This window comes from Natator depressus, chromosome 24 (assembly GCF_965152275.1).
Source record: "Natator depressus isolate rNatDep1 chromosome 24, rNatDep2.hap1, whole genome shotgun sequence".
NCBI lineage: Eukaryota > Metazoa > Chordata > Testudines > Cheloniidae > Natator > Natator depressus.
Genome location: NC_134257.1, coordinates 7,709,684 through 7,724,616, shown reverse-complemented (window position 1 = coordinate 7,724,616; position 14,933 = coordinate 7,709,684). Strand labels below are relative to the sequence as shown.

General features: G+C 40.8%; 1 protein-coding gene across 1 annotated transcript; it reads left to right on the top strand.

Annotated features, from left to right (window-relative positions):
* The first annotated feature begins 349 nt into the window (after positions 1-349).
* On the top strand, positions 350-10,266 carry LOC141977027 (cathepsin K-like). Its single transcript, XM_074938234.1, has 7 exons — positions 350-478; positions 1,740-1,862; positions 2,494-2,652; positions 3,970-4,194; positions 6,386-6,551; positions 8,816-8,921; positions 10,167-10,266. Exons 1-7 carry the CDS (start codon positions 350-352, stop codon positions 10,264-10,266), a joined length of 1,008 nt encoding a protein of 335 aa, XP_074794335.1.
* The last annotated feature ends 4,667 nt before the right edge of the window (positions 10,267-14,933 follow it).

Below are 14,933 nucleotides of genomic sequence, written 5' to 3'. Positions count from 1 at the left end.
AGTTCTACTCTCTCTAAATATTGAAACTGATTCTCCACTGCCTTGCACCACAGCTGTCATTTTACCCCTCTGCAATGTGAATGTTACACAATGCCACGGCTGTGAGTGGAGAATTCTGTTTTGGTATACATTTTACATTCTGCACATGTGGAAATGACAAGATGCAAGGCAGTGGAGAATCAGGCCCACTGGATACATATTTGTGAGGGGAGAAAGCATAGGCACAGACACAGGACCTGCTGTGTGCCTGTGCCATTCCTTTGAGCTCTTCAAAGATCCTGGATTGTGATGGGAAGAAAGTAATACATTGTGTTATATGACATCTTTTTTATATCTTTTGCAGTTTAAGATGCTAACAGTGGGCAGTGTTTTACTGCTTCTGATAGCAGCATCTGTTGCCAACATAGGCAAGGATCCTACCCTTGATTCAGACTGGGAACGCTGGAAGACAATCTACCAAAAGCAGTACAGCAGTGAGGTAATTATCTTTGCATTCTAAATATTTATTTTTATGGTATATTGCACTAAACACTCATAGGCAGAACCATACCCACTACTACCTGGTTGATTCTTTTTACTGGTTAATAATTTAGTGGCCAAGACAAACAGAAGAACTGAACAGAGTTCTGGAGACTGAAATGTTCAACATCATGGTATATCTGGATTAAATATGATCATGAGCAGCTCCACAACGATTTATTAGTGATGTCCGAACTGTGGTAAGGGTCACTTACACTTCCAGCTGAAGGTTGCTTCAATGTGCCTACAAAGTGCAGCTCAAGAGTTTGTGTTTCTAATAAGCTAATTTACATTCTTGGACTATACCACAAGTGGAGAGAAACATTCTTAATATTTTTCATCCAAAGCAATTATGTTTTGATCTGATTTCCTCAAATTCCTGTAAGGAAAAAAATAACTTTACTCACTCTCAATCTGGTGTATATTTCCTGCCCATGGAAATTACCAGAAAGAAGCAGAGTGCTCCACAATATTTAAAAATTGTAATTACATTGTCCATGCTCGACAATTTAATGAGAACTGAACCCATTTTTTGCCTTATGAAAAATTTTCATTTCAAATGATTCATTTGATATTTTCCAATTTGTCACCTGAAAATTTTGAAACAAAAAATGTTCATTGTGTCGGATTCATTTTGAGATTTTTGTTGTGGTTTTAAAAACCTAAAAATTATTCAAACTTTTGAAACGTCTGATTTTAGTTTTTTCCCTTTTCTCTATTTCTCTATTTATTTATTTATTTTTGCTACTGAATGTAATAATGAAAGATATCTTTTTTCTTTCCACTTTTTACTCTTTCTTTTTTTCCTTTCTCTACTCTGTAACTTGGCAAAACTTCTCCAACTTTGGAAAAGCTAGAATAGCATATTTCATTTTTCCTTTTGCCATTATGTAACTGTTGTAAAATGGAAGAAGTTTAAAAAGTTAGAGTAGAAAAGGGAAAAAGGAAAACTTGGGAGTCCTCTTTCCCCCAAACTATACATTATTCATCTTATTGTGGCAATAAGGGAAAAAAAAGAAGAAAAGACAGTGAAAATGTTAGAAGAAAAACAAAACAAAATGAAATTTCTATTTAAAATTAAACAAAAAAATGTAGTTTCATTGGGAAATTTCCCATTGGAAAATAATCACAAAAACAACCTTATCCTGCCAAAAAAATTAATTTTTTATTAACCTGATTTTTGTGACCAAAAAATGTTCCCATTTCTTTCATTATTTCAGGAGGAAGAGCTTTCCAGGCGCTTGATCTGGGAAAAAACCCTGAAAATTGTTACAGTTCATAACTTGGAAGAGTCAAAGGGAATGCATTCATACACAATGGCCATGAATGGCTTTGCAGACATGGTAAATTTCCTCATGCTACTTTGTTCTCAAATTATGTAGTGACATTTTAATCTAGGCGTTATTATTTCAAGCTCTTTTTTTTTAAAGAAGTAATAATAATTGTAAAAAGATTTTCCCTCACCTTCGTCAGGATTGCTAGTGTAATTAATTACACTAACTAGTTACCTGTATTCTGATTATTTTTAAAAGTAAATGATCAAAAGTAATATGATCCTGAGGAGGTACATGGGCGCAGAGGGTAGTAACATAGTTCAATGGCTAGGACACTGGATTGGGAATCAAGAGATCTAGATTCTGTTAACAATCCTGCCACTGAATAGCTGTGTAGCCTTAGACATCTGTAAAATGAGGATAATACTTACCTTCCTTTGCACTGTGCTTTGAGATCCTCAAGTAAAAAGAGCAGAGAATTGTTAAAGGAGTGGGCTTTGGATCAAGCCCCACTGAATAAGGAGGTGCCATTTTACACAGCCACTCTTTATAGTATATCTACAGTTTAAATCTTAGACGGTTTCTGCCATGTATTTGTCAACTGCTACAAAGTTGGCCAATTAGGGCACTTGCCTGACAGCAGTATGACCAGTTACTGATTTAATATACTCTATTCCTTTTTTAATTTTTATTTTAACAGACATCTGAGGAAGTAACGGCTACAATGACAGGTCTCAGGGTATCCGACTCAGAAATGGATAACCTTACAGTTGATTGGCCTCGAGAAAGTATTCAGGATCAGGGCCCAGACTGCATAGATTGGAGGAAGAGTGGTTATGTCACCAATGTAAAGAACCAGGTGCGAACTCAGAGGTGGAAATTACAGTATGTGGAGAATGAATACTGCAAGCCACATAATTGCAGAGTAGTGCAAATCTCCCACCCCCTTCCTCACATTGCTGAGGAAGAACTGCATGGGCACACCAATACAATGTTTTGTAAATGACATTCTATGAAAATATCTATATATCTGCATTATCCATGTCAACATGTAATTTATTTTATGCAAAAAACATGCCTCTCCCTTTGAAGTTGTTCATTCAATTTAATTTATTTTTTAAATAACTTTAGCATTAATGTAGGTGAAAAGAGTCATTAACAAAAGCAGAGAATTAAATTCTTTGCTCTTATACAGAGAAGACAGAGTACGGCATAGGCAATGGCAATGCAAGCTTCTCCCCTGCTGACCTCCTACCAACATGCATCAGCCCTGGTCTGAAAGGAGAGGGGATGGTTGATCTTAGTATCAAACATGGAAGTGTTTTTTGTGGGGTGGACACCTGTCAGCTAGGAACTGGACCGAGGACACTAAACTCAATGGCACTGATTTGCACTACACCCGAGCAGTGCTTGAATGTAGTGAAGAGTAGTGGTTGCAGGGAGATAGTTGTGCCACCTTGAATCAGGACTGCTGGATCCTGCTCTAATTTATGTTGTTGTGTAAAGGATGGCACTGAAGGAATAAGACCCTTTATGCATAGGATCATTAGCCATACTGGAGTTCAGCTCCACTACGCGGCCTCTTGCCCCCTTTCATGGGGTTGGGGAGGCAGCTATACCATCCAGCTCTTCATCAGCAGACATTCCTCCTACACAAGGAGAATTCTTTGTTGAAAATCTCTGGCTGGTTTAAGGCCACTTTGTGCTGCGAAAGAACCTGGGGAATCTGGCCCAATTCACATAAGACACTGAATAGCCATTGCACAGAAAAAAAAAATGTCACTGTTGCCATCGACTGGATTTTAACTGTCATCTGAAAAGCTGCATAACCCATTTTCAACTAAGACTTATCATTCCAATACTTAATGTATCCAATTCATACTGCTTCATGGGTTGGGTTAGCAAAAATTGTTATCAAACTTATTTTATGGAAGCTATATGTCTCCAAGAATTGCAAGTAGACTAGTTATATTCACTTCTCAGTCCGTTAAAGATACCTATCTCACAACTGCATTGTGTCCCTCACTCTTCTCTCACTTATGCTGCTGTAAATCAGGAATAATGCCGGTGGAGTTACCCCAGTGTTGCTGTCTTAAATGTATAATTAAGCTATTAATGACACCTGCCATAACGTTTCTCCTTTTTTGTTGTTGTTGAACCTTACAATGTGCCACAGGGATCTTGTGGTTCTTGTTGGGCTTTCAGTGCCGTGGGGGCCTTGGAAGGACAACTGAAGAAGAAAACAGGGCGTTTGGTGTCACTTAGTCCCCAGAACCTAGTAGACTGCTCCTGGAGATATGGCAACCATGGTTGCAATGGAGGCTTTATGACTAAAGCTTTCAGATATGTTATGAACAACAGTGGCATTGACTCAGAAACGTCGTACCCATATGAAGGTCAGGTGAGTATCACCTTAGCCAGAGGTGTTTCTTTGGGGAGGAAAAACATTGGAAAAGTCTGTATTTTACCATAAACTGTTTTATCTAAAAGACAAATCGGGGGAGGACTCAAACCTCTACTTTATACTATGGTTATATTAACATTTTAATATATTTGGTTTTTTTCCTTCTTGCTTGCTGCATATTTTAACTCAATTTAAACACACAGTGATGTCTTTTTTTAACATCATCTAGAAAAAATTAGGGCCTTGAATATTCCACAATTTTGTGGCTGCAAAATTTGCAGCAGAATCCATTCCTTACCACAGATCTGGGTTTCAGAATATAAACTTTCATTTAACAACAACAACAAAATTCTATATGTTTATGAAAACCTTCCAAACAGGACCCAAGTGTAATCCTAATACCGTGTTGTTTTCTTGAGTCTGCAGAGTGCTTGAAAGAACAATTCCCAGAGAAGTGTGAACCACTTCATTCATAATTATGGCAATTTAAATAAGCATTAACTATTTCACTGTTGATTATTTTAGCAAACATATGTAGCTAATATGCTTTTTTCACAATCTTCAACTGCTTCCCACAACTTTTGGAGTGTCCAAACCCCAAAGCTGTTCACCAGCCAGCTGCCAACACTTCCAGCTTCCTATTGACAACTTCTACCATGCAGTTATGTGTTATTAATTTAAAAAGAACAAACACTGTTGCATACTGAAAACTGAAAATGCAGTGGGGGAGCCAAATAAACTGGACCTCATTTTCCACTGCCTTGCACCTTGTGTAGTCATTTGCAACTGTTCGAAGTCAGTGCAAATTGGGTGTACAATGATGTCCTTTTGATCTGGTAGAATTGTATGCCAACTTAATACTGACTTTGCACAGGTATACATGACTACAGAAGACAGGCATGATACTGCTCTATGTTGCCCTGGTGTAAATCAGCAGTAAATTCACTGAAGTCAGGAGAGTTACTCTTGTTTAAAACTCGTGTGAGAGCAGAAACAAGCTTGGTGCAAAGCACTGGAAAATCAATAAGATTGAATTTAATATTTAAAAAAACACCAGGGATATTGTACTATTGTCTAGTATATTTTCATATTTAAAGGAGCACCATCTTCCTGAATTCTATTCAATTTAATATAATGATAAGATCAGATAAGCTAGCTGCATGAGGCCACCTGCCAATTTTTGTGGTTTTGCAATCATTTTCCTATTTTTTAAAAATGCTTTTTGTCAGTCTTGTTGCTCTGTGAAAGATTCACACAAACAACAGGGGTAACTGAGTATACAGGGGAAACTGTGAAACAGACTACACATAAAGAGCTGACAAATGTGCAAAGCAAACAAACTGTAAAACAGAAAAAAATCTTTTTTTCTGAGATCTTTTTCAATTATAGTAATTTCAGGTGTTACCTTCTGTAACAACGGGTTTAAAACAATTCGGACAGAAGAGCGATTGTTTTGAAGTTCACATTGTTCATTTAATTAAATTGAATCAAACACCACATTTTGAATGTTACCTGTATTTGTGGCAACATTTTCAGTGTAAGTGCCACAGAAAGTAGGAAACCATGCCACTGAATCAGAATTTATATCCATCCTGTACATGGGGCCCTGGAAATAATGGTGCCATTTCATATACCAGCATACCACAGAGTCAGATAATATTGTAATATATTGGCTAATACATATATTCTATACTGGCATTTACTGGATGGAGTGTGTCAAGCTAGTACATGTGTGTACAGTGAACAAGTTGTTCGCAGTGGTGTTGTAGCTGTGTTGGTCCCACGATAAATTGTTAATTGCCCACTTCCTCTTCATGTGTTAACTCCCTATCCTTAACAATCTCTTTCACCATGTATTTAGCTGTGACATTCTAATTACCTTTACCAGACCTGGAGAAGAGCTCTGTGTGGCTCAAAAGTTTGTTTCTTTCACCAACAGAAGTTGGTCCAATAAAAGATATTACCTCACTCACCATGTACAGTGAAAAAGTAAGTTCTATTTTCTGGGATGAGCTAAATTACTGGAAAGGAACTATAACACACAAACAGATCTGAATAAACCAGTATGTTATATACCTCTGGGCTGTTACAGGATTCTGTTAATTAATGAAGATGATAATAAAACTTGGCATTAACTTACTTGCCATACTTATTGTGCCCTTATATCTCTGTCTGCCATCTTCTACAGAACAAGAATTGCCGTTATAAAACTTCTGGACGGGCTGCCACCTGTGTCAGCTATAAAAGCATACCTAAGGGAAATGAAACTTATCTTGAAAGGACAGTGGCTTCAGTGGGACCAGTATCTGTTGCTATAGATGCAAGTTTGAGATCCTTCCAACAATACCACAGTGGTAAGCAGTTTTCTCTTTCCCTGTATTTCTGAGACCTAAATAGTTCTTAACAAAATTAGAGACAAAGACCCTGAATCAACAAAACACAAACCTAACTTCAAGCATGTGAATAGCTCCACTGAAATGAACAGAACTACTTGTCACGGTTCAGGGCAACTGCACCTGTATTTTTCCTCAATGGTCTAGCAAGGGTACCATTCTTAGGCTTCCAGCTCCCCAGCCATTGCCTCTCTTGGGTGCAGACACATGTCTCTCTCCCTTCTTACTGGGTTATTTCCAGGATGCACACAGTTCCCTGCCTTCACTTTATTATTCCCAGAAGAAATACGCTCCCCAACCATACCTGCTTGCTTTCTCTTCAGAGACTGATAACAGAATTCCAGAGTAGCAGCCGTGTTAGTCTGTATCCGCAAAAAGAAAAGGAGTACTTGTGGCACCTAAGGCACCTACTTCTTGATAACAGAATGATTGTCAAAAGTTATAAGTACCACACAGTTCTTCCTATGCAAGCCTATTTTATTCTTACAGTAAAAAGCATTACAGAGAAAACACATAAAAAACAATAAAAGAACCTACATGCATATTAATAAGCTCACCAGAATTCACCCCAACAACCCTAACGTAGATTCTGGCAGAAGCAGTCATTCAGATTCTGACCCAAGTGGATTCCTTGGGCTACAAGTTCATCACAGCTTCAGCTCAGAACAAGTGCTCTCATAATGTATTTAGTCCACTTTTTGTCAGGTGCAGTGTCCTTCATCTGGAGTTTCCAAGAGTAGGTAACTGGTCTCTCCCCAGGGTGTAGCTTCAATAGGCAAGCTCAGGAGGGGATAATTTGCATTTCCCTCCTCTCAAGTACAGTCTAGGAAATTCACTTTACAAGTAGTGTTCCAAAAAGTATTTTGAAGTTCCATACAATCCCACAATAGTGCATACATATTTGCATTTTTAATACAACTCCAAATATGTTAAACATAATTCAGTAAGGTTTAACTGAATTCAATAAAGTTTGTACATGTCAGTCTGTCACACTGCTCACATGCCTAAAGTGAAGTACATGCTAGTAAGTGGTTTGCTGATTCAGGGTCGAAGAGCAGCCGTGGAAAATTTAAGGGGTGAGTTGATTACATTCTGTAAATATCTACATGGGGAACAAACATTTAATAATGGGCTATTCAAACTAGCAGAAAAAGGTATAACAAGATCCAATGACTAGAAGATGAAGCTAGACAAATTCAGACTGGAAAGAAGACATGCATTTTTAAGTGAGTGTAATTAACTATTGGAACAACTTATCAAGGGTCATGGTGGATTCTTCATCATGGACCATTTTTAAATCAAGATTGGATTTTTTTTTTTTAAAGATATGCCCTAGGAATTATTCTGAGGAAGTTTTACAACCTGTGTTATACAAGAAGTCAGACTAGATAATCACAGTGATTCCTTCTGGCCTTGGAATCTATGACTCTATTAAATTATTGGGGGTGGGGAAACATCCTACTTAGAAATAATTCTACTGATATACTAGGGGCTCTCTGACTTGAGGAAAAGATGTAAGGAAACCAATCAATCGTCTTCCTGTGTGTGCTCCAACAGTGAGAGAAGCTTGGGAACTTAAAAAAATTCATCTTAACATCTGGTCCTGCAAAGCCGATTTAGAAGTAGATCCATCAGCTTCACATAAGAAAGGATTACAGGGTCAGATTCCCAAATTGTTTTTGATTAGACTAAGTGATGAGGCTACCTCCATTTACAGCACTGGTGAAACAGTATATCCTGTACCTGTGAGGTTCAGGTTTCCAAAACAGCAACCCATTGACCTGTTACCTGTTTTAGGAAAACGGTTTCAAAATCAAATGCAGATTTGCCAATTGTATCTTTATTCTGTTTTATATCATTTTTACATCTCTCTCTTTTAAATGATTTAGAAACCTTAAGTGGTATATATAGTTAACCTATGCAACCATTGGTTTTTTTGAACTGTCACCCTTGTCCTCCCTCCCCACTTCTGTCCTACAGTTACATACTCATTCATTAGCTCTTGTCTTAAATTAGGCCACAGTCCAGCAATGAGCTCCACATGGGTGTACCTTTGTACTTGTGTGGAACTCATTGCAGAATTGGGGCTTTAGACTGTAACCTCTTTGGGACAGAGACTTTGTCTTCCTATGCGTTTATACAATGCCTATCACAGGAGCACAATGCTCCTGATTGGGGCTTCTGGGCACTGCTGTTTCATAAATAAATAAATAAAACATTTTCAGGTGTGTACTACGACTCAGAATGCAGTTCCTCACATTTAAACCATGCCATTCTTGTTGTGGGATATTGTGTGGACAGAGGTGTGCCATACTGGCTCGTCAAAAACAGGTAAGGATGAGTTTTCTTTAATTAAAATACCTTTCCTAAAAATTCTTTAAAATATAATTTCATCTTAAAGAACTGGTTTAGTACTTTACAAGGACAGCATCAAAATAAATAAAATATGTTTTAAAAGTCTTTAACTGTTCTGTTAGCCATATCTCTGATTATTAAAAATAAAATAATATTTTAAAATTCTAATTTACTTCTCATTATTAATTCTGTTTAGGTTTTGCACATGACAGGCAGCTTGACGCAAACTAGTTTAGTTAATTTCATTCCCTTTCTCTAATCAGTTTTGCTTTCTGATTCTCATGGACCAGCACAAGATTAAAGACTTTGAGTTTCAAAAACAGAGAGGAATAGTTCATTCCAGAAGACAAGTGTATACATTTAATTTTACTTGAAATTTCACTGAACTTTTTCAATTACAAAAACATGTATTCATATGATTTACTATAGACCTAGATTTTGGCCCTGAACTCTGACATTATGTTTTTTAAATGATTTCCAATGCGTAATAATTTTGATGTATTGCTGGACTAGTGGCCTACAAAGAGGAAATAAATACATTGTGTGGGTCTGAAGTAAAATATGAGATAATTCTGCAAAATTCTCAAATGCAAACCAAACAGATAATAATTATGAAACTAATGGGCATGCCCAGTACTCTTTTCAAGAAGGTTGTGGAAGTCTTTTCCCCATTTTTAGTTTTTCTTTGAGTGTGGATGTGAGCTTATTACCATTACCCAACTATTGAGCTTTAACAGGGTATCTGTGTTCTGACAAAGATAACAATTATGTGTTTATTGATACATCCCTGTCTGCAAAGTGAATTCTGGGTATGCTTATTTGTATTTCTTATTATTTATAATGCACTTCTAGTGTGCAATGGTTTCAGAGAAGTGCTGTATTCTGAGTTCTAGGAGCACACTTTTATTTTTGCTAAGGCTTATTTATGCTTAATTTAAAATCTTGCTTTTCATGGAGACCTCTCCTTTTATAAAACATTCAGACTCTGATCTGTAAAAGTGCTCTGCATCTCTAGTTTCCACTCAGCCAGAACTGAAAAGGAACTGTAACAATTAAATTTTGTGTCAGGAACAGCAGTAACAAGATTTGCCCTGCTAAGATGGTCATACTATAAAAAGTCGATAGGACCCCCCCTCCCCAAAACAAAAAATACCAGGGAACCTGTATTAAGATTTAACATTATATATAAAAACACATATATTGTTTGTTTCTCTTCTGCAGCTGGGGAACCAGATGGGGTGATCAAGGTTATATCCGGATGGCAAAAAACAGAGGCAACCTTTGTGGAATAGCTTCATTTGCCAGCTATCCACTGATGTGAAAAATAGACTTAATCCTGGTGGGCAGGAATGAAGAGTCAAACATGCTTTTAAATTCATTTTGTTCTGAGTTCCCCAAAGAACTGTAGCCTTCAATAAATAAGTCCTGTCTTGAATCATACAAACTTGATGGACCCCAAAAGACCTTTTAAATGCAAGAACAAAAAACTACTGTAAGAAGAATCACTGCTTGCTATATGACAGGTTTCAGAGTAACAGCCGTGTTAGTCTGTATTCGCAAAAAGAAAAGGAGTACTTGTGGCACCTTAGAGACTAACCAATTTATGTGAGCTGTAGCTCACGAAAGCTTATGCTCAAATAAATTGGTTAGTCTCTAAGGTGCCACAAGTACTCCTTTTCTTTTTGCTTGCTATAAAACTTCATGAGTGCTAGTTATAGCCCTCTTGGCATATTGCTTTCATGTTCCCTAACCAGCCTGGAGTTGCTTTCAGAAAATCATCTACACCAACTACTTCAGCCAACTAGTCACATGATACTGGTTCTCCTTGTTTTGTTAAAAGAAGTTAAAAACATATTAGGAAAGCATCTAATATTACTTTCCTATGTAGGCAATTGCTATTAGTGTCACAAACAGGAGTGGAGGTGGGGCATGTGTTCACAAATTGAAGGAGATGTGTCCTCAAAACAATCTCTTTATTAAGGTATGGTCCACTCTATGAATAGATGCTAATTTTTGTAATGATGGAGGCCATATAACTACCAAGATAGATAGTTCAGAAAGTTTGAGAACCTTTCTACAATCAAGTTTCTCAAGGTTTTGCTAGTGAAACTGTTGCTTTTTAATTTGCCAAAAATGCCATTTTTTAATGCTCAGGTTTTTAAGAACCTCAAAACACACCTGAAAACAGTTGGACATGATGTATGATAAATAGCATTGGACGAATTCCTGGAGATTTCACCACATTACATAATCTTTAATTAAAGATTAATCTTTAATTCCTGCAGACTCCAGCACAATCCTGGAGGGCTGGCAACCCTAATGATATGATGTACTATGGCACCAAAGTCAATGTTAAATGCCAGATTTACTGGCAGTAAATAATCTCAAAATTTTATCCCACGTATCACAACAGTTGGTGTTTTTTCTCAAAGATCTTGGAGTTTTGTGATTATGTGAGACTCTCAGCCTTCTTTTTATTTTTTAAAATGTGTTTCTAGTGCTCATGGTTGTGGCTAAAAGGTTGAAAATGTGATACAAGTGACCCTACAGGCTCAAAGACCAGAAGGCAAATAAAAAGCACCCCAAATGTATTTTTCATCTCATGATTTTGGGTGGGGGCGTGACTCATCATTTTTGAATGCTTGGGGTTGACAATACTCATGTTATAATCTTGGTAGGTGATGTATTACAGAAAGATGCATGCATGATAATTCAGAACCTATGTTAGGTGTTCTACCTTGTCCTGCTTCCTGTGTTTCTTGGTAATTAATGTCTTAGTATGTTAATTCCCCAAGAATTGTACTGGGATAACAGCTAGTATAATCTTTCAGTATGAGGTTTTTATTAATTTAAAATTATGTATTGTTAAATGACAATCAAAGATGTTTTCTCAAAACTTACTTAAAAGGCTGATTGTAAGATTTTGCATGCATTACTTCCCACAGAAGCTTTAGTTTGTGGTGATCAGTGTCGGTACAGTATTGTGTAGATAGCACCAGGACAGTAAAGGACACTTAATCAGAGTGCTTATTAGCGGAAACTTTGATATTTTTGTCCTTTTTTACTAAATAAAAGCAAAACCTGAAAGACAAGGCTTGATAATTGGCTAGTTTAATTTTTAACTTAGATGTTATTGTTTTTTAAATATTGCACAATAAATATTTTTCAAAATACAGGTCACAAAAATAGTTTAAAAAAAAACCCAATTCCATTTCTGGCAAAGAAATGTAGAATGATGAAAAAACAACATGGAATATATTCCTCTCTTAATACTTTCCCTCAGAAATTGCCATATTTATTAGGCTGTACTTGAGCCTGTCTGTCCTATCGTGTATACACCCTATGAGAGGGACTATCCAATATGATCTAATGTTTTTATGATCCTGTCATCCTACAGTCTGTAACTATTACAGAATATGAGTCTAATACCATTACACAAGTGTGGGTGTTTCAATGGCTCTGTGCTTTACACACATCCCCATGAGTGGGCTCAGATTCCCCCTCTTCCAGCGAACTGCAACCCCACTTTCCCTTCCCCAGGCCAGCCTCTGTGAAGTCTAGGATAGCAGCGGGAAGGGGAAAGGTGTGGAGTCTTTGGACATGGCCCTAGGAGGGGTGCAGGAGGCAATGACTAGAGAGGGGGAAAGCGTGTTGCAAGTGGCACTGGATGGGAGGCAATGGGGCACGAGGAAGAGCCATTGCACGTGGTGCGACGGGGCAGACAGATGGAGGCCATAGCAGGAGAAGAAAAAGAACGAGCCTTTGGCTCTGTCTACACCACAGCGGTGCCCCTGCAGCGCCATAGCATAGGCACTTCCGACATGGGTGGAAGGGCTTCTCCCACTGCTGTGGTTAATCTGGCTGCGCCAGAGGATTAGGGCAACCTTAAATCAGAGCACAGGGCGCAAAATTTTTCACGGCCCGGAGCCATGCAGCTCGGGCAATCTAATTTTTCAGTGTAGACCAGGCCTATGTATGTGACCCTAGGGTAGTGGGGAGGCAAAAGTATGAGGGGAAGAAGGTGCGACGAGCCTTTGCATGTGGCCCCACACAAAGTGGAGGTGGGGGAACAACGGTACCATAGGGAAAGGCGGCAGGCTTTGCACCCTAGCCCCAGGGCGTGGTGAGAACGGAGCTCTGGGAGGGGCTGGGGTAGGCAGCGCGGGCTCTTTGCACACGGCCCTTCGCGGAGGGATCAGCGGCGCTGAAGTCAGTTGAGGTGTAAGGCAAAGAGGCGTTGAAGCCTTTGCACACGGCCCCCTGATGGGGGGAAGCCGGTTACGATGCACACGGCCCCCGTTCCGAGGAAGGCGCGCGCGCGTCGACAGCGTGAGAGGAAAAGGCGGGAAAGCTGTCGGCGCGCGGGCCAAGGGGAGGTGCGCTATGCCCCTGCGCGGGGCGGGGCGGGGCGGGGGGCGGTTACTTTGCGCGCGGCGCGGGCGGGCTCAGGGAGCGGCGGCCGCCGGGCAGCACTAGCGCGGGCCAGGCAAGGGCGGGTCTTTCCCGGGCCAGCGCACGCGGCACGTTGCGCCCCATGAGGCGGCTCGGATTCCCCCGTCTGCTCCAACGAGGTGCGACCCGTGTTTCCCCGGCCCCCCGCACCCATGGGTCTCAGTTTCCCCACTGGCCCCAACTCCTCTAATTTCAGGCTCCCCACACTGCCCCACCCCGGCTCCTTGGGCCCTGCAGAGTCCTGCCTTGGGCCAGTGAGTCTCTTCCCCCTCTGTTTTGGCTAGGGCAGCGTCTGACGCCGAAGGAGCCCTTTAAAGCAGAAACCCAGGTCGTAAGGGCACGGCCGCACTACAGCTAGGGTGACCAGATGTCCCGATTTTATAGGGATAGTCCTGATTTTGGGGTCGTTTTCTTATATAGGCTCCTATTACACCCCACCCCCGTCCTGACATTTCACATTTGCTGTCTGGTCACCCTAGCTACAGCGGCACAGCTGCGGGTAGCACCGTAGTGTGGCCATGCCCTATGATGATGGGAATGGGCTCTCCTCATCTGTGTGGGTAATCTACCTACCTGAGGGGCAGTAGCTAGGTCAGTGGAAGAATTCTGCCAACCTGCGCGGGGCTGGGCACGGGTGGTTATGCTGATCTAATTAGAGCGCTTAGGGCAGGGGTGGGCAAACTACAGCCTGAGGGTCACATCCGGTCCTCCAGACATTTTAATCTGGCCCTCAAGCTCCCGCCTAGGACTTGCCCCACTCCGTGTGGCTCCTGGGATCAGCAACATGTCCCCCTCTCCGGCTCCTAGGCGTAGGGGCGGCCAGGGGGCTCTGCATGTTGCTTCCACCCCAAGCGCAGCCCCTGCAGCTCCCATTGGCCAGGAACTGTGGCCAATGGGAGCTGTGGGGGTGGCGCCTGCGGACGGGGCAGTGTGCAGACCTGCCTGGCTGCGCCTCCGTGTAGGAGCTGGAGGGGGGACGTGCTGCTGCTGCTTCTGGGCGTTGCTTGAGGTAAGCACCGCCCAGAGCCTGCACCCCTGCTCCCCTCCCGCACCCCAACCCCCTGCCCTAGCCCTGATCCCCCTTACATCCTCCAAACCCCTTGGTCCTAACCTAGAGCACCCTCCTGCTCCCCCAACCCCCCAGCCCCACCCCAGAGCCTGCACCCCCAGCCGGATACCCCCCCCCGCACCCCAACCCCCAATTTTGAGAGCATTCATGGCCCGCCATACAATTTCCATACCCAGATGTGACCCTCGGACGAAAAATTTTGTCCGCCCCGGCTTAGGATGTGGAATGTTTCACAGGCCTCAGCGATGTAGCTAGGATGATCTAATTTTTAAGTGTAGACCAGGCCTAAGGCCACAACTACACTAGGAGCCCTTTACTTGCATACTATGCTGGCAAAGCACTTCTAGGGCTTGGCCACACGTGAAACATTACAGCGTAGACCAATGGTTTTCAACCTATTTATCATTGTGGGCCATATATGCAGCTGTCTGTGTGTTATGTGGGCTGCAACCACACAATATATATAC